Genomic DNA, 20,477 nt, shown 5'->3' with positions numbered 1-20,477 from the left:
TTTCCCCATCTCCCCTCGAGGACTACTGGCTGTACCTCACTGGCTACTTCTTGAAGTAGGAAGAATAGTGATCCTCAGTTGCACAAGATTATTTCAAACAGCTTTATGCACGCGTATGCCACCATCTGTACACTCTGTGCTACACCAGAGCAAATATCTGTGGGGAAGAGACACACACTGTTAACAGGAGCTTCAGAAAGAAGACTTTGCTCCAAAGGAACTCCTTCATTTACTCATCTAGAGAAAGAAGAACGATTTGTTGACAGTGAGCAGCTTCACTTTCTCCCACACAATATATATTAACATATCAAGAACCCAACACGTCTTTTCCTGCACCTACTACGCACTTATACCAGTACCAATATCACAGATCATTGCCATTTGTAGTTATATATGCAGTAGGAGTCACAAAAGCAAGAAAAAAGTTTAGAGCTTCTTACTGGCTACCCAAACTTTTAAAATTTTGTATAGATACAGAGTTATGTAAGCTGGTTCAGTAATTAAAGGCCAATTTTCTTTGTGATGAAAGGCTGACCCTAATCACTAGGCTGGAGCCTGTGTCATACCTTGCTGCAGCCTTTGTCATATGCCTCAAGATACTTCTCATCGTAATCACATTCCATTAGCTGACTTAAAATATGTTGCTGTATTTTGGTTTTATGGCACAAGTTACAGTAGGAGTTCGCTCATTTAAGATGACTAACATGATGCACTGAAATATCATAATCTAAGCTTCCCCACTTCTATCCAATTTAAAACCATTTAGAGATTAATTTCCCCCTTGTTCAGGAAAATCCTTATTGTAGCTGGACTAACAAAATAAGTACGTGTTGCAATAGTCTGCAGTGAATACAGTATTACATTTAAGATGATTACAGTGTATGTAATCACTGAGACACAATTTGGGTTCCAGCATGAGTTAGTTATTCCCCAGCTCCCCAGACTAACTTGATGTCACTTTCTTTTCAGACAACCAGGAATCTGCCCTCCCCCTCCACCCAATTTGGCACATAAAGCACCATACTACAGAATCTGCCACAGACTACGCATTTTCCACCAGTGAAATTCATAAGCAGACACAAATGCAAAGCAAAATGTCATTTTATTTAATTCAAGGACTATTTTCCTCCTAGTATTGCTGAAGGGATCACCTCCTGGGGAATTGATCATTACAAAGTCCCTGTCTAAAAGTTCAAGTGCTCTTGTTGTACATTCTTTTGAACCACAGAAAACATAATGACCAAGTAGGTGGGCAGCTACTTGCAGTTTTATCCCACCTAAATTAGCATTGCTTCAGGCTAGAAAACAATTCAAGTAGTAAAATAATGGAAAATGTTAACCTTTAAGGTCACTACCATATTTTGATCAAAAAGTCCTGAATGTATGAAAAGAACATTTGTACATGTTATGAAGTTTTTTTTAACCAGACGCTGTTGAAGATGGCAGTTAAGTATTCTGGACCAGTTGTCAACCAGATATTTGAGTTCTATCTGAAGGTTTATTACCAATTTCATTATGCAATTCACTTTTCACATTAAGCTCTTTAACAAAAACAACATATACCCGCACCAGAATCACTGCAGACAGATTTAGTTTTATAGAATGCCCTTCTGAAAATTCATTTCAAAATAGAGATGCTTTTTCTCCAGAACTGTAAAAGCCATAAAAATGCAAAATATCTGTTAGGAAATTTTTAATCAAAATTATTCCTTAATGTTCAAAATAACATTTAACCTCCTACTTTTTTTTGCTGTCATCCACATATTGATCAATAGACTAAACAGGTAACAATGGTTCACGTTTTTCCCCCACCTGAAACATTTCTTCTAACACAGGCCCAAGATAGGCAATACAGCGATTCAGGGACATGGATTATGCATGGCAAAGGTAATCCTCTATCATTTTAATTTAGAACAATTCTGATTCTAGCACACAACTTTGCATCTCAGTTGTTTTCAATCTGCTCTAGGTCCAAGTCCCCACAGTCCAGAGGGAAGATGCCTTCTTCGGTGCTCTCACAATCACTTGTGTCCTCATCGCTTTCACATACTGCAGCTGCTTTCTTGTAATCCCTTGTTTTGAAGCTACCTTGGCATGACCCGTGATGCCGTACTTCATCCAGCTGTTCTTTCATCGGACTGGAACCAGGGGTGATGATGTTCATAAGATCATTTGAGTCACATGGGGATGACACAATTGTCTTCATTTGTGTGTCATCGTCATCGTCTTCATAGTCAAGGGAGCAAAGACTTTTGGAATTTTTTAAAGTCTGCAATTGAAAAAAAATACATGAATGTATTAACCATGACTGTACAGGAGGAACAGAATAAATTCCTTGAATTCTTGAATCAATTGGAGAGTATGTCACTCAAAATCAGTGCCACCTGTTTAAAGTAATCCTGGAAACAAGGAGGGGCATGAAGGAAAAGGAAGAACAGTACTTAATTACTATGCGATCTGGTTTTGCACAGATATTTTGCCTGTGTAGATTCCCATTAGTGAGAAAAACTACCAGTCCCCTTTTTTTTATGCATAAAGATCCAAAAAAATCTAGCTTTAGTCAACCAAATGAGGAACTACAGACACCCAGTTTGATGTCTGAACTTTCTGGCAAATCCAGAGCATAGCATTTGGTAACATCAGCATTTAGGTCAAACAGCTGCACCACAGCCTAGTCAGCAATTAAATTCTCAAAGTTCCCAAGCGTGCAGACAAAGGGCCCTTCGGCTTCACCTCAGTGAGACACTGCAAGGCAACTGGCACATTTGGGTAATCTCAAACCAGGAGAAAACCAAGCTTCTACTGCAAGCGTCTTGCTCCAGAGTCAGCTTAGTTTGTCTTACATTTGGGTACTCTTTGAACGAGAGCTCGGGATTTTGAGCAACTCTGTTTAAGTGAAAAGTATATTGAAAACAGAGGGGCACTCACCTTTATTTAGACAATGGAAAAAGAAAAGAAAACCTCAGTAAATGTGCTATCACTGTCCCTCAGATAAAGGAATAAAGTGCTCCCCATGTAACCTAAAGGATCCTTGACTGGAATTCAGAAGCAGCATTTAAGAAAAAAAACAGAGCTATACAGACAACAGAACTTAAGATTTTAATAAGTGAGAAACTTCTAGATTCTACCTCATACAAGCACATGGTGAGATGAGGGTGAACTAGCCAGGGCTCCTCTCAGAGGTGATGAGAGCCAGGAGAAGGAAGCTGTGCTAGCTTTCAGTATCTTACTGGTTAAGTACTCCAGTCTCTCATACACACAGCAATTGTGTTACAAGTACATCCCCGGGGAACAAGACCAACTTTCACACCTACTTTCAGCTTCCTCCCCCAATTTGTCATTTCTTAAGTATTTTGTATTAGTTGATATGCTCAGACAAAATAGCAACACTGCAACATTCCCAGTATGCTATATTCCAGCTGCTCTTCCAGAGCACTGGATAGTCTTTCTACTTCACCAATGCACGTCAGCAGCCACGTAAGCAGCTTACCAGTATCTTTGGGTGTTTTTTAAACAAAACTCACAAATTCAGAAGAAATCTGAATTAGTCAGCCTTGCCTGTATACAACTGGACAGTGGAGGAGAGTGAGGAAACCTCAGTGAGGTGAAGCAATTTGCCTGACTCCTTAGGGTCGATGTTACATATGCAACATCTTGCGGACAAGCCCACTGCCTCTCTGCAAGTTCATACAGTTCCTTGGACATCCCCACATCAAATCTACATAGAAAGTTTGCGGGAAAGCTCAGGTAAAGGCAAAAAGCAAAACACTTGAGTTTTGGAGTTCAGTCACAGCACAACTAGGCTGAGGAGTGAACAGCAGTACTGGTGTGGGGTGGTGGTCACCACCACTGGTATCTCTCCATAGGAAAGACCCCGCAGCAGTATTCCCCAAGCCTGTACCACATGAAGACACCAGTGCGACACTTCACTACTGGTCAGAGGTCTGTCATGCCTGTATCACACACACATCTTTTCTTGCTCAAACAGCTTTCATACCTTACAACATACATTAGATGCTTAGTTAACAAGTCATGGTTTCAGGTGAGAAGGATCTAAAAGGGATGTGTTTGTTTGGACAGACAAAAACAAGACCTCATTTAGGAGCTGATGTATGCAGCTCCAAGACCTACCCCCCCAAAGATCAACTGTCAGGAAAAAAAAGAAAAAAGACTGTTGATTGTAACTCTGTCAGGAGGAACTCACCGAAGTCTGTTAGCTATGGTGAAAACCCACATCCAGTTTTGCACGTGACTGGCTAGCATCAACGAAATTGATAACATTGCATAATCAAAAAGCTTTCTATTTCCAAATTTCACGCCCCTATGACAACAGTTCTGCTATAAAATACATTCCTGTTTTCAAAAAACATTTCTATATAGCTCACTGCTTATTCAAGTACAAACATTTGAGCTCCTTTTCATGACTAAGAGGTATGAATTTCTCTCATATTTACTTATAAGCAAAATAGTGTATTTTTGAAGTAGAAAAAGTGTTATGGGATATTTTAATCCTAATTCTACCTCATTACTTCGAAAAAAAGAACACATTTCCTGTTGTGTATCTCCACATAGGGGACAATATTTTCAGTTCTTTAAATCTTATAGTAGGCACTGGGAAGGAAAGGGACCAAATAAAGGAAAGCTTTGAAAGTTCTGCTTTCAATGTTTTAGAAAGGAATTCCCAAGTCCCCCTTCAAAATATCTTTTATTCAATTTACTGCTAGAAATTAATCCAACCACACAGCTGTCCTTCTAGAAGGTTTGTGTACATAAATGGAAAATTGCCTGTTAGCTGTACTGTGCTGAAACCACTTGAATAGGAACTTTTAGGCGGTTTCAACACAACAGCAAGTGCATTCAACTGGTTCTTTGTTCACCCACTTGTCACAACCGCACCGAACTAAAAATAGGTGGATTTATTATCTCACAGCACAATCCCACTTCTTTCACAAAGCAAAAGGTAGAAATTGCAATGCATTCAAGCCCTCTGAACTGCAGCTTTACATGTTACACTGGTACAGTACCACACCTTTCAAGCACAATTGTGCTCAGTGGGGAGCCTGGGAGTACTTGCTCAATGGTCTTCATTTTATAAAGGATGCTGGACTAACAAGACAAAAAGAGTCCACAGTTGGCAATGGATAGAACTCAATCAGCTAAAAGTATTCTTTTGTGTGATGGAAAAAGAAAAAAGAAACTCAGAGTTTTAAAAGAAGTGAGGCGATAAAATGTCTGAATATTAAGAAAAAAAAAAACAACTTTGTGCCGAAAACAATGGCAGGGAAGGAAATAAAAGAAATCTCTCTAGACCCTTGCCACACAAAGCAAACAAGAAAGGCCCAGAGTAGCTTGAAAGGAAGCTAATGTCTGTACTCTTTACTAAACCTCCAGTTCAGAAGCCCATAATACATCACTTTCCAAATATAAAAAGCAATAAAAAGGTTGTTTTTGTTTTACTAACAAAACTAGAGCATTTGCTACAGTAGTCAAGGGGAAAATAAGTCATTTTATGTGCATGAAAACCTAGTGTATAATGGGAGCAGCAGTTCTCATGCTTCTTCCCCATGCCCCCATCACAGACTAAGTCCACCCATTTTCCCCCCTCGGTTTTGAATGGGGGGCGGAAGATACAGCTGCTCTGAAGAGGTGCAGCTGCAGCAGCTGGCACAAAGGAAGGAGCAGAGAAAGCCTGAAACCACCCGAAACCCTAAGCCCATCCTACTGCTTCTCAGCACTACTCATCACAACAGGATGGGCTGCTCCCTGGAGCCATAGGCTTAGGAAGAGAGGGAATTCATCAGACTAATTAGACTAGTTATCTGGCTAGCTTTCTGTCCCATCCTGAGACTTTTGCCTACGGCCGTGCAACACAAGAGATACCAGCACATAGGGGCTTCTTGACTGTTAGGGTCTCTACCGGGTATATGAAAGATGTAGGTGATTCAGTGGTCCTCACGGTGAGGAGATCCTGGAATTTCCTGGAATACCATCAATCAATCCAAGGATAAAACACTGCAGAGGCAGTCCAAGCATGGAGCAACACATGGCACTTTCTGTTGCTTCCCTGTACCTAGCCAGTCAATGGAGATGGGGAAGGAGCAATTTAGATGAGCTGCATTTCTCTCAGAGGGCTTCACAGGTCCTTATTTCACTTCCTAGATTTATGTTTCCTATAGATGAGTCAGAATGGCTCAAAACCAAGTGCCTTCACTCATGGTAACTCATACCACAGTTAAGTTTTAGGCCAGAAGCACCACATGCAGCATGATGCGTTCATGTCTCAGACATGAACTGACCTATCCCCAAAGAGGTTACAGTTTAACCTCAGCAATGACGGAGTCCAACCACAGTGCAAGCTCATTACATCGAAGAGACTTCACTGAAGCTAAGAGGGAGACATAAGGAAGGACATTAAATTAGAAGAACAAACTGTCACAAAAGACTGATCCTAAGCCGTTCACTGCATCATGTTGAAAACTGTCTTCTGACTATACCATTGCCTGACCGACATCACGTCCTACCACAGATATGAACAGTGCCCCGCCCTGCCAACTGACTTTTCACTCATGCTTCTAATTACTTGTACTAATATCATTACCTGTGACAATTCAAGTTTTGGACATGTGCAGTGTTTAAAAGTTAGATCATTAGTAAATCATCAGAAGTGTCAGGTGGTTGTATAGATTAAAAAATATCCCATCACAGTCCTAATCCCTGCATCTTCCACTACGCATAAAGTGAAAAATAGTAGAAAAATGCTGTGTTTATGTAACAAACTATTAACCTTTCTGAGGAGTAAAGCTCTTGATGTTTGACTTTTCCGTCTGAAATAGCACTGAGCATTTGTGAACGCTTCGGTGTTACAGATAACCTTAGCTTTAAGAAGCTTGCAGTTGAGAAGAAATATTGCTTCATCGGTACAAAGTAGTGCTGACAGGAGGAAAACAACATAGTAGTCTTCATAATATTATATGCTTGAGGCCTGCTAACATACTTTAAAAGTTAAAAAACAAAGTTAACTGGGAAAGAATTTCTCCCTGCTCAAATGAGAAAACAAAAGTGTAGAAATACATTAAGTTTTTAAATTCAAGGGTCTAAAGAAATACTTGAGGTCAAAAAACATTGCAGATTTAACTACGCATTTGAAAGAAATAAAAAGGGGTTTTTTTCTTGCATTGAGCTACAAACCAAGTAGTTAACAAAAACATTTCTATCCATATATTTTGTGGAAAAAACCCCAAATCCCTAGAAAAGTCCTGACACCTACATGGGCAAAATCTGATCTCTAAATCAAACTCGCTTTGGGAACCAAACATGCCCTTCACTTTTTGCAGCTCTGCAGTTATCCCTCATTTTCCTAGAAACTGGATATGTATTTTTATATTCAAAAATGCAACGCTTATTTAATCACCTCTAACTAGGAAGCAGAAATAAGTGGAATACTGGATATGAATGAGAAAGAACCGCCAACTTCTACCATTTTGCCATGTCATTAGACACTTAACTAACAATAATTCCTTACATCAGAGATAAAATTACTGCTGCAATTCTTGTAGTCAAATAAGGTAAATCCTATCCGCAAAGCCAAAGACCTAGTTAAAAATCAATACAAGCTGACACTCAGCAATATGGCTATGACTTGAAATGAAAGTTGTTCAGTACTTTGTCTCTGCTATATCTTCAAAGGTTATTTTAATTTTTTAGATGTAGGTGCCCAGGAAGAGAAGTAAACTGACATCAACTCATTTCACATCAGATGCTAAACAGCATCATGAAGTAACAGGCTTTTATCTTCCACTAGCCAGACTGTTCTAGATTTAAGCATGCAGTTTTCTGGTGTAGTCTACCATGAAAGTTGATCTATTTATTGGCCTAGATTTTTATGCTTATATGCTAAATTGTGCCACAGTATCCTTATAACTTTTGTTTATGAGCTATAAGAACTTGTGATCTAATTTGGCTTTTTATTTAGTGCTACTAGTTGAAAAATACCGTGGCTTAACAAAACAGAAATATTTAAGTGAAATGCTGAATTTGTCCGATTATACTCACATATGCAAGAATACAAGGCTGTTCATCATCATGTGATGTAACTGATAGAAAGCACTGGAATTGTTAAAGTCTACAAATGAGAAAAACAAAACGCACAAAGACTGAGAGGGACTGGGGGTGCAGTGCACCACTGCAGTCCACACACATTGGTCACTCGCACCAGTAGGGAGATTTTCAGAACTTAAGCACTGTAGTCTTCAGACCTGTATAGCAGCCTGCTCATAGCTAGGAAACTTTGTAGGACCCAATTAAAATCATTGCTATCACACCAAATTCCAAAGAGCCACGTATGAAGTCACAGGCATGGCAGATCACAAATACAACAGGGATTTCACCCACCACAGATTCAATTCAACCTGAACACTTGCTTCCCCCTTGCCTCAAATTCAGATATAAAAGTTATTCGTGATAGGCACTCCTCATATGAAATTACATTTCACACTCAAACTAAATATCCCCTCCACATCTTCTCCTTGGAGTGGTTTGCAAAGACCATGTACAGAACTGAGGAGAAAACCCACAGGCCCCCTCAGAGCTATTAGCTCCCCCTCCTCATGTGCTTCGTGTGCACACATGCTCAATTAAGTTCCAACATTAAGTAACGTAAGAAACTAAAGAATTTAAACAGATTAAAGAAAAGTTTGTCAGTCTAAAGGTGTTCCTCTAAACTGAATTTAATCAGACAAAACACTACTGCCATCTTTTATTCATTCCTTTTCCAAATTAAATTTTGGTTAAATAGGGGCAGTCTAGTGAAGAAAACTCAGGTGCTGGGATTTAACAGTTTCTACAAGTCCAGAAGTATTCATCACAGGGGTTAACTTCCTATGTTTTTAAAGAAAATTTGGAAGCTAAGCAAGTTAAAGCAGTATTTCATGTAACAGTCAGGAATATGATTCAGCACCAATACTAACATGAAGAGGGTGAACATACAGAGCAGTTCGCCCCTTATATAAAACCCAGGCCAACACTAAACTGCATTTTAAATAGTTTACAGTATGGAATTTTAATTAAGATGTTGGCATCTTCTATTTTCTATTCAGTGGATTTGTGAGCTGCAACCTTTTACCTTTCCTGTAAGTATAAATCATGCAAGCTTTTATGACAACAATGTGGAATTACATTCTACAAACATCAAGCCTACCCATTTCACCTGCATGCAATTAAGTAGAAAAAGTTTCAACTATTCTTAGTACCAGTCCAGCAAGCATAAATACCTACAGATGCTATGAATTATTCCATTAACTGAAACAGAAGAGGCTCACACAGGAGATTTAGCTGTTCTGAACTGATAATCAATAGTGTCAAACAAAGTGGAACATAATGACATTTGCTTTGTTCGGCTGAATAATACAGTACAAGACTTTGGCCAGGGAGAAAGCAGATTAAAGCCAAACAAGGCAACTACTAGATACAGCAGCAGTGTTCATCTGAAATGCACTGATGCATTAGAACAGAGGTTTCCTCAAAGGGAAAGAAGCACCTCAAAAAAAGATCCAAAAGGGCACTCAAATAGCTGCAAGAGTGGCCTGGAAGATGGGTTCTAGCTCTGTTCTTGTCTGGGGTCTCTTACAGGATGAAAAAAATCCCTCTGCCTTAAGGGAAACAATTGTCCTTCATCTAGTTATTTCCCAGTTCCCTGCTTGACCCTCTCTAAGCACATCTCTAATACGGATAGTGAGTTTATCCACCTTCTGGATACACTGAAGAGCTGGACAATGTGGAATTGGGCTTTACTGTGCTTGAACAGTACAAACTTGAGAGGCTTCAGCCTGGCAAATTCACATCAGGGAACTGCATTAATGAGTGATGGTGTGACGAACAAACAGCTGCACCATTTGTGTTCATACTGGGATGATGAACACATCTGGTTTTGTAGTAGGAAGGCACAGAGGGAAACAATGTAAGCACATGCTCTCTCCCAACAGAAATGATTCATGTTTTGCCAGAGTTGTTCCATCTTTTCCAATTCAAGAACTTTTACCTTTCCTTTCAGAAAAGAAACACAGGCTCTGGAAACAAGAAACAACTTCAAGTGCATATGACCATCTTCAACACTTAGTTTAAATAATGTCTAATTCATACAGATTTTAGGAAGATGCATCTAGCTTTCTGCATTTTGAACTGAGAAATAAGGAAGCACACTCACATCATTACCATGAGCCACACACACAACATACAGTTGCTTAAAATGAGCAACACAGGAAAACTGCTTAACAGGAATAGGATTGCTTGCAGTATCATCTCTCAGCATTCAGCATTCAGGACCCAAAACCGAAGACCTCCTGGGGTAGGCAAAGCCTTCAAATGTATCATTCCTCTGACAGGAATTAACAGTCTTGCATACTACAAGTCAGCTCTAAAACAACATAACCAAAGCAAGTCACCTCCAAACCCAGGAGTTTTACCACGTTCCTAGATTTCTAACTAAGTGCATTCAAACAGGAAGAGAAAAAGTTGTACCTCTGCTTCCACAAAAGTCCTAATAATCAGTCACATTTTGAAGTTCACTTTTACCATGCCAAACACTGTTCTCAAGTAACAGGGTTTAAGTTGACCGATTGTGCACCAGAGTAACACAGGACAGGATTTGACCCTTGTGGCTTCAAAACATGACCATATTGCCTTCATTTCCTGCCATTTATGTGTCATCTATTTTTATAGAGAACTTCTATTCCTGAGCAGTTTAGCCAAGGTCTTATTCCTTCATGACTTTGCTATGAGCTGCAAACAATTACTTTCACAACTCAATCACATATGCACTGATTTTTGCAGAGTACACCCATGTACCAGCTTCTCTTAAAATTCTAAGGTTTTTTTTTATCCTCAGGTCAAACTTTAAGTTGATATGATGGGTCAAATTTATAAGAAATTAGAGGAGTAAACTCAAAATCCTGATTCTAAGGCTGCCCTCATTAGTTACTGACAGATGTCAGCCTCACCTATATTATTGGGTTATGCTGGCACTCCATCATAACTAGCATTTTAAGGGATTCTATAATTGGGCCATAAAGTTCACTTCTGCCAGGGAAGGGGGATGGGAGAGAAAGGGAAACACAATCTCAGCTTGGGAACAGTTCCCCCTTCTTCAGACCAGTTTTCCACTCCAGAAATACTTGTCCAAAACAAAGCCTAAGATCTTGTTATACAAGTGCACACAGGCACACGCAGGTATACACACATGTGGACAACGTACAAGTGCCGTTACAAATCTTTTGCTCAACTCAATGCAAACCCCACAATTCAACAATAAATTCTTGCAGGAGCACCAATTCAAACTGTAGGTGGACTCTCGCCACTAATTATTTCCAGAGACAAGCTGAACACAACACATTTGTTTAGAAAGAACAGAATTAGCACTGTTCACCTTCAGTCTGATACACGTACTGTGTTTTTCTACCTTAGTATCTGATTTTGGACCATTGCGAACATTTCTGAAACTACGTGGCTCAGGAAGCACTCTCAACATCAAATGGCAAGCCCGCTGTATGCTTTTAATACTGAATCAACTTGTGCTAAAATTTCTGTTTGACAGACACAATTTGGACAAGTCTGTTTATTGGTTCAAATACCAAAGCTGACAACACTTCAGCAGTTGATGCTCAATATAACTTTTTTTTTTAAAAAAAAAAAACAAGTCAGGAAACCACATATGTGGTCCTTTATCCTTCAGCTGCACTAAGAAACAACAATACATGTTTTCAAATACATCCTACCAAGTCAGAAGAGAAGCAAAGTATATGCAACTTCTGCGTAAGACAGAGTCAACATACAAATTCCTAAAGCACTGCAGTACCACTAAAACTGAGCTCAACTTGTCACTGTATGGCCAACTTCAATTTTCCTCTATTTTGTAATAAACTCAGAGTTTGCATGAAAAAGCTGTAACTTTTGGAAAGCTATACATTCAAGAATTACATACACTTTGTTTTAAAGACTCCACTTTGTTATACTACCACAACTTGCAAGCTTCCTAGCACACCATAAAAGCCTTTTAAGTTTTAGTCACATGGTTACTAACTACTATAACAAAAACTGAAATTGGGAAACTCTTCAGAAATCTTATTTAAAATTCAATTTCTGGTAATACTTAAGTTTTATTGCAGGAGCACGTGTCATTGTCAGCACAAAGAACTGGGTACTCAAGTATATGAACTGATCAGCTATCTGATTATCTACAGTTAACAGCAAACCATCACCTCCCAGATCATTTACGCAGAAAACATCTGCTTATAACTGTACTCCATTAAAAGTTGCATTTAACAACAACTTAACAGAACCCACAGAAACTTCTTTTCAGCTTGTATATACTTGAAAAAGAGCATGTTAGTATGTCAGTATTTCCCATCCTAATGGAAGAACAAGTTGACATCACTAATTGATGCAGATAAATTCAAATCAGTTCATTTTCATGTGTCCGAGACATCTGTTTTGCTTTTATCACACCTAGGTACCAGTATATACATGCAGCAGGAACTGGTCTATGCAATGCAAGACCAACAAGACAAAGTGACAGTTAAACTTAAGACTTCCCAAAGTGATTTAATAGACTTCTCTGTAGAGAAAAGCCTCAGGTGAATCAATTTGGTTTTCAGAAGATGATGCATCAAGGCAGAAAGTGACTGTCAAAAAGCAAGGGAAGTTTCACAACATATAATATTCAGAGTGTGGAAGACCAAAGCCTAGTTTCAGAATGAAAACAGCTCTTCCAATCCAGTACTATAAAGATGCACTCATGTATTCATTTGATTGCCATGTTATTACAAGAACAGTGAATATTAAGAGACCTCCCTCTCCCAAAATTACCCTAAGTTAAACTCAAAGAGGTATAATTCATTTTCTAATAAATTTAAAAGAGTTAAATTGGGATTTCCTTTTTTGCCAAGAGATCTGAAAAAAAAGTTCCCATATCAATCATTAAACACTACTCAACTCCTCTGCTGCCACCATCTCTTGCAATTTAGAGCAAGGAAAAAAAACACCTAATCCACTGCCACCTGCCAAAATCCAGATGGTAAAACCTGAGAAAAGTGCTCTCACCTCTCTTTAAACCCTCTGGTGCAGCTTAGGCACATTAACTAAAGTACCCTATATATAACACTGAACCATAGCTCTTAACTTAATATTGTATTGTATTCCAAACAGCATCACCAATAATTTTAAGCATAATCCAATTTTATGACAGGCTAAGTAATAATTAAAAAAGAAAATATCCACAGCTGGCTGAAACCTGGGTTATGAGTTAATAGATGGCCCCTTTTCTCATAATGTCAACTGCAGCTGGTCTGGTACTCATTAGCTCTTTCAACAACGAATACTTACTTGTACATACAGGAACTTGCCAGAAAGGAAAAGCAAATCTGCAGCAGATACAAAGCTGCCTCCTCCTCTTATTAGCACATTGCTTACAGAAAAATACCATAAACATACAAAGCTAGTTTCAGGTATGACAAAGCAACATGCTGCTGAACAGCTCAGAGATGCTCCAGGTATTTGCAAGACATTTGTTACAGAGTGCCATTTACAAAAGAGGGGGGGGGGGGGGAAGACCCCTCTGTCCTTAATAAGATTTCCTTTTCTTTCCTATCCTTAAGGCTTATGCTCCCTTGCTGTCAGAGCACAGGGAACCTCCAGCACAAGGGCTCACTTCATTACATGCCATTTCAGGCCTAATTTCACATTGTGACCCGCTCTGCTGATGCAAAGAAAGCAAAACACCAGATGCTCTGCGCCTACTACCTCAGTAGCATTTCATTCACTACTCCAAAAAACTTCCAGGCATCCATTCAAAACCAAGTACCCCCAGCCTGGTCCGTCCTGTCACAGGACAAAATGCTGGCTTGTCTTCAGCTCACTTTTGATGCTTGCCCATCATCTCCCAGCCCAGCCTACTCCTATCTCCTTTCCTTCTTCCCAAGCCTGCTGGAATTTGAACTTTAAATGGACGCCCTCCATGGCAACAATAGATAAAAAAGAAGCCTTTGATTGTTCATGCATTGCAGAAAAGAAAGGACGAGATTCATCCTGGCTGCGACCTAGCAGGAACTCATCAAGCACAGCTCCCCTTCCATTGCAATGGGATGCCTTCGCCTGTAGCTACTCATTCAAGCTCCCTGCATCTATGTTTCCATTCAAAGAAGATGAATTCTTCAGGTTTCCCCTGTTAAGGAATTAAATGTTGATCCTATGAATGAAGGGCAACACCAAGCTTGGAAAGCTGCCAAAAGGTTCTGTATAACTCAGCAGTTTGGAGTTAATACTTATTGATATCTAGGAGGATTTATAGCTGCATTATTTATAAGGAAAAAAATCAGAGCCATATTTAGACCCTAGCAATAAACTATTTCTAGCACAATCTGTTTTTCTAGTTTGTTCCCTTGCTTAGGCAAGAGCATACTTTTAACCAGCTCCCTATTCCTTGCCCATTTAAAAAGAATCCACAGAGCCTAAACCAGAGCACAAGCACAGATCACGTATTTATTGCGCAGCAGTCCTCCTAATCATGTTTTGGAAATCAAAATTGCTGACTAAGGACAGTCTTGGGCTGATGCAACAGTATATGTTGTCTTCAGTTACAAAACTTGAGCAGATGTTTTTTAATGCAAGGGGCAATGTGTTTCACACAATGAAGGTTACTATCTGGAAAGAAACAACCGATCATTAACTGCATTAAGCCATCTGAAAAGTGTTCACACTCCTGGCAGTGCTTTTCTGCGCAATCGTTGGCAAGTCTCACCCTCATTAAACCCACAGATACTTGTCACAAGCACATTCTGCCAGGCCAGGCTGCTGTTAGAGGGGCAGACACAAGCACAAGCAGCTGCTGCAGACACCTTGCCTCTGCGAGATGAGGTGTTTCAAGCTGCAGCTGCCGTCCAGTCAAAAGCTCCCCTGAACCTCAAATTACCTCTTCAAGCTTACATCTAGATTTTGCTTTTAGTATGGAACATGACACGGTGGCCTCTGCAGCATGACAAGAGGGACAGAGGGAAGGGGTTGCCAGTTCCTTGAATTCTGAGGGAAGCAAGGCTTCGGGTACTTGCATACTGGTTAAGGTCTTAGAAATACACTTGATAGTAACAATGTATTCATCTTACCCTCCTGACTCCTAGGAGTTTCCTTTTTACCCAAAATAGTAACACAAATACTTGAAAGCTTTACTGTTAATTGTGTCAGATTAAGAAATTTTACTTTAGAGCAAGGCAGAAAACGCATCTAAAACATGAGCTCATGGAGTTCTTACTCTTTGCAAAGGGCAGCAGCGGTAAGGGTTGCAAGCTGGTTTGCAAGCAGGTTTACTAGGGCATGCAGCACAAGTCAAGCATTCCCAGGAAGCAGAAGGCATGCAGCAAAAACCAAGAATAAACCCCAGCATGTAGCACATATACCAAAATTAAAGTTCTACAAATGCACGACAAACTTACAACCACTATAATGGGTTCCAAAGAGTTCTGAGGACTTTGAAACTTTCAAGCACTCAATATTATTGATTAATCTAACATTCATTTCGCACTAGCATTATTTGAGAATAATTTTAGAGTGTGAAGGAAATATATCCCAACAGTGCTGTCCAACTAGCAGCCCTTGGGATGCTTCCTTCCACTTTACCAGCGTTTTCAGTGGAGAAAACAGGCAACAGCAAGTACAACAAACTGCCAGGTAGGTTGAAGGGCCATTTGGCAGTGTGATACAGTCAGGCCATTCCCAGGATCAGAGGCGGGATGCTGAAGTCTGCTCCCGGTGAGAAGCATCTCCATATGCCCCAGCAGCAACCGCTGCACCCCATCTGCCAGACAAAGCTCAGTGGCTGCGACCAACTGATGTGCCAAGTGGTCCGTCCCTCTCAAGGGGAAAACACTCCAGATCTGTGCTACTGTGACAGGACATGTTTCATAGGAGAGTCTGCCTCAACTGAATGGAGTTCAATAAAAACCATTCAAAGGACAGAATCAAAGTCTGCAGTACTTTCAGTGGCCATGTAAAGCACATGGACATAAGCCAACATATACAGTAACTGTCACAGTAAATTTAAGAGCTATTGCCAGGTATGTTTAAGAGTAAAAATTAAACTTGCAACTTGTAGTTCAGTTCCCTAAGGCTGTTGCATAACCTGCAAATACATTACAACATAAGAGCAAATTAATACTGGTGATTAACCAGGAATGTAATCAGGGGATCTGGAAGTCTTCAAAACACAGCTTGTTGCAAGCATTGTACCAAAGCATCTAACTGTTATGGGGTGAAGGATGCTCGCTTGTTTGCACCCAATATCAGCCTTATATATAACCATGCATTTTTACACAGATTTGGAAGGTGTAACCTACCTTACTCCTCTAACAAAGTTTACATCTTATTAGCTAGCACATATGCATATATTTAGTACACATGATTATGTATTAAGACAGGACTACAGGGACACATGAATTAGAGTCTCAGAAAGCAATCAGAGAAGATGATGGCAAAAAGAGCCAGGACAAGGCTTGTTAGGATCTACCCATCTACCCTTCCCTTGCACACCAGATGGCCATGGGAAGACAACAGTTATCTGTCCTTAAAAATCAGTGATCACAAAGAAACGACTTTGTGATTAACTCTCATTTGAGAGATGGCTGGATGCCAGTGAAGGGAACTGTGGCAAGTCAGAAGAGTCTGTACAAGCTCCATTTATTTCCTAATATATACAATGATCTTTCCCCTCCGCCCCAGCGCCTGGAAGGGATCTAAGAAATTGTGATCCACAACTCCAACACTTGAAACCCTTTCTCAGCCAATATTCTTACACAGCAAGCCTATGTGAAAGTGATCTACATCTGGTTCTAGCTGTATCAAATCATATGGTGGCAAAAATCATAAACCATTAGGAGATTTTCAGTTTATCCTAGTTAAGTATCTAATAATTTGTACGTGAAGCCTGAGTTAATTTTCAACCCCTGATTTTAAAAATAATGCTCCAAAAGCATCAAGGCAGTTTAACCAAGAATGTGACTTAAGAAAAAGGTCACACAATAGAAGTGGGTTTTAACCTCAATAAACTTGTTACTGCTACTTAGCATTTTGAACAGTATTACTTCAGTCCTCCGTATGATCACCATTCAGCAACATGCTTCCGTGTCAAGGCCTCCAAAAGCAGAGCACAGGGGAAAAGGTACAGAAAAGCCTTTTTTTATATATAAATATATGTGCTGTTTAACAGCCACAAGCAAATTCCTGTCTCCTGAAGCTAGTTGGAATAAACACATCAATACCAGCCTACAAGGTCACTTGCATTAACTTGTTCAGTTTTAACTCCTCCTAATCTGGAGTGCTATCACCCTTGATAAAATGCTTCTGCTGGGAACATGACACGTACACAAACTTCCCTGATCATTTCCAATAGCTGGCCATTTTCTACAATTGCTATATTTTCACAAGAACATGCTGGCTTATGCCCACTACAGCTGTTTGGAGGCCATTTGAACAAGTTTGTGTTATACTTTACTCAAGCTAAAAGGTGGCATTCAAAGTCTTTAGTGATTTCAGTGGATGCATACTTCTTATATAAATGTATACTTGCAATATCTGGATTCCTCCTACCCCCTTAAACAGCCAACAGTATGACGTTCTTACTAGATCTAAATGTACCCTAAAGTTTAATCAAATTGATTTCAAATCAGTCTGCATCACTACAAGATGCCACAGAAACAATTTACTTGACATCCAGGTACCTGTTGGCTTGAGAGCTTGTCTATCTTAATTGAATTTTCTGCTGTCTGCTCTTCCAGGGAGAAGCAGCCTTCTGCAGAGGTCAAACACCACAGTGAAGAGGTAAGCTAACTTGAATTTGGACCAGGTTTGGGTTTGTTTTTTTTTTTTCAGGAAGAAGGTGACAACCAAATAGTTTGGATCTCAATGAAGAATTTAATAGCTCCTCAAAAGATGAGGGTCAATTGAGTTCTTTCCAGTATACTCAAGCCACTTAAGAACATTAATCACTAGTTAACTACCTAGAGTCTGTGCTTTCTGCAGTTAAGTAGCTTGGGCTCAGTAACAGAAAAGACAGAAAATTCTTACTACTTCACACAGTTACTTGAACTCTCCAGGAGGTGTGTCCTCTCTCTAGGAGAGGGGACAGCAGAAAGAATTCAGTTATTTTAGAATACAAATAGCAGAAGATAGTATTTTTCAGAGTGACTACAGTCTTTAGATATAAATTTGAGGTGAGTCTACAAGTTAAACACATCTACTGCAACATTAAGTATTTCTTTATCATTAAACCCTATTAATCCATGACTACTCACCTGACTTAGTATACAACACAAGTACAGAGTACATAAATTTAACAAGCATAAGAGCCATTTACCAACCCAACTGCACACTTACATGTGTGAAAACACACCTTGTGCGGACTACATGAGCTTCACAAAATTAAAAAAAAGCATGGATTTTTGCCCTGGGACATGAAATTTTAACAAGCCTTGGATGTTCAACTTAAAACTATTTCTGGCTCTTTAGTAACACATACAGGTTACAAGGGCTACCCTATCCAAACTATTTTTAAATGCTTAACACAATGACCACTATGCATTGAGCACTTAACAGCGATATACAATCACTCTGAAATCTTGAAGTCCATATTTGATTCAGCTGAGTATCCTTAAAACCTAAAAATATAACATTTTCAAAAAAAACCTGCTTAGGCAAGCTATTATGCAGAGGTAAACTCTTTAAAAGCCAAAAGGAAGGAAGGGAAGAACCCCCACACTAAGTTTACATTTTAAAGACTCAGAGCACACCAGGAGTCTCAGCCTCTGGATCAATTTTATTATTGTGCACTAATGAAGAATTTCCAGTGAAGCTCCATGTTGACCATGCTTCAAGCACATCCGATTTCTGCCACCCTAAGCACACACTCTAGCAGTCACAAGTAACCTTGAAACTACAAAATAGGACATGACTGTTAAGCCACAAGGCACCTGTCATATGCGTTTTAAGATCTTAAAGATTTCATACTATTTGTACATCATAATACTACTTTATATCACTTGATTATTTTAACCTACTTTAATCTAATTACCCTTATAATACACATTTTCAGAAGAATTTTTAACACACTAGCTGAAATTGAGTTGCCCAGCGTTAGTTGAAGTTCAGAAAAATTTTACTCCTGCTAACCAATTTACACCACAGTATTCTTGTTTGAATACTGCAAACAAAGTTCTCCTGCTTCTTATTGCTAATGTGCAATAGTCTAGAAGACAGCCAAAGTGCATACTGATCAATGTAAAACAGAACTGAAAGCTGAAATAGTTCAAATACAAAAAGCAGCTTCCTACAGTATCACCAACCTAAGCTTAAGAATACCTAAAATCTGCAAATCCCTTTTCCCAGAAGGACAGTATCTTTGCAGGGCTTAATTTGCTCGACCACTGGTCATAAAGGCTTTATTAAATTCTGCATTTATAAAATGGTAAGTGTATTTGGTGGCCCAAGCAGTCACATATCTAATTTCTGAGTTGCAAACAAACCAGTCTACCTCTTGCATGACAAAAAGGGACCACGTAGACTACGTGCCTTCTGGTTTGACTACTCAGGCTAGGCTGAAGCAAGGCAGTTTCTTTAGCAGGCTCGAAACTAGAAACAAGTATTAATAAGTGTGGTATTGGAGCCTCCTGTTACATACATCCTTCCCGGGTAAGGACAAGGTAGAAGGAGGAGAGACTCACACCCACAACAGATACCAGTGACATCAGTGAAGTGCTAGACTATCTAGAAGAGGGGACACACTCAGGCAGGCCCCAGGACTGCTGCAGACCTGAGTAATCAGCATGGAGAAAAGGAGGCTGAGGGGAGATCTTACCACTCTTTACAACTACCCAAAAGGAGGTTGTAGGAAGGTAGGGGTCAGTCCCTTCTCCCAGGTAACAAGCAATAGGACAAGAGGAAACTGCTTCAAAGTTGCACAAGGCGAGGTTTAGACCAGATAATGGGGAAAAAAATTCTTCACTGAAATGGTTGTCAAGTGGAACAGGCCGCTTGGGGACATGGTTGAATCACCATCCCTGGAGGTATTTAAAAGACACATAGATGTGGCACTTAGGGACATTGTTTCATGCTAGATTTGACAGTGCTAGGTTAATGGTTGGACTCGATCTTGAAAGTCTTGAAAGTCTTTTCCAACTTAAATGATTCCACAAATTTATGATTCTATCTACCAAAGTATAAGATCTACCATTCCTCCTTCCCCCTGACATGTACAGCATATTCGTTTCCTAATGCACTGAATCCTCTGCAAGGAGCATCATGTCCTTTTGGAACTGAAATAAAATAAAAGCTAATCCTTTTTATTGATACAGTTACACACAAAAAATTCTGCATGTAAAATTTCAACACTGATATTTCTGATCAAGGCAAACTATGTAACAGTACCTGGAGCATTGGGGTGCTGC

General features: G+C 39.6%; 1 protein-coding gene across 1 annotated transcript in view; it reads right to left on the bottom strand.

The window, feature by feature from the left end:
* Positions 1-1,083: 1,083 nt before the first annotated feature.
* The window catches only part of FAM53A (family with sequence similarity 53 member A), a 73,224-nt gene continuing 53,830 nt past the window's right edge, over positions 1,084-20,477 (bottom strand). The window contains exon 5 of the mRNA XM_086464209.1: positions 1,084-2,269. Coding sequence (XP_086320335.1) covers positions 1,946-2,269 — 324 coding nt within the window. The 3' untranslated portion in view covers positions 1,084-1,945. The remainder of the gene's footprint in view (positions 2,270-20,477) is intronic.

This window comes from Leptosomus discolor, chromosome 4, assembly GCF_034619465.1.
Source record: "Leptosomus discolor isolate bLepDis1 chromosome 4, bLepDis1.hap2, whole genome shotgun sequence".
NCBI classification, from domain to species: Eukaryota; Metazoa; Chordata; class Aves; order Leptosomiformes; family Leptosomidae; genus Leptosomus; species Leptosomus discolor.
The sequence above is the reverse complement of the archived record's forward strand: the minus strand, read 5'-3'. Positions and strand labels throughout refer to the sequence as shown.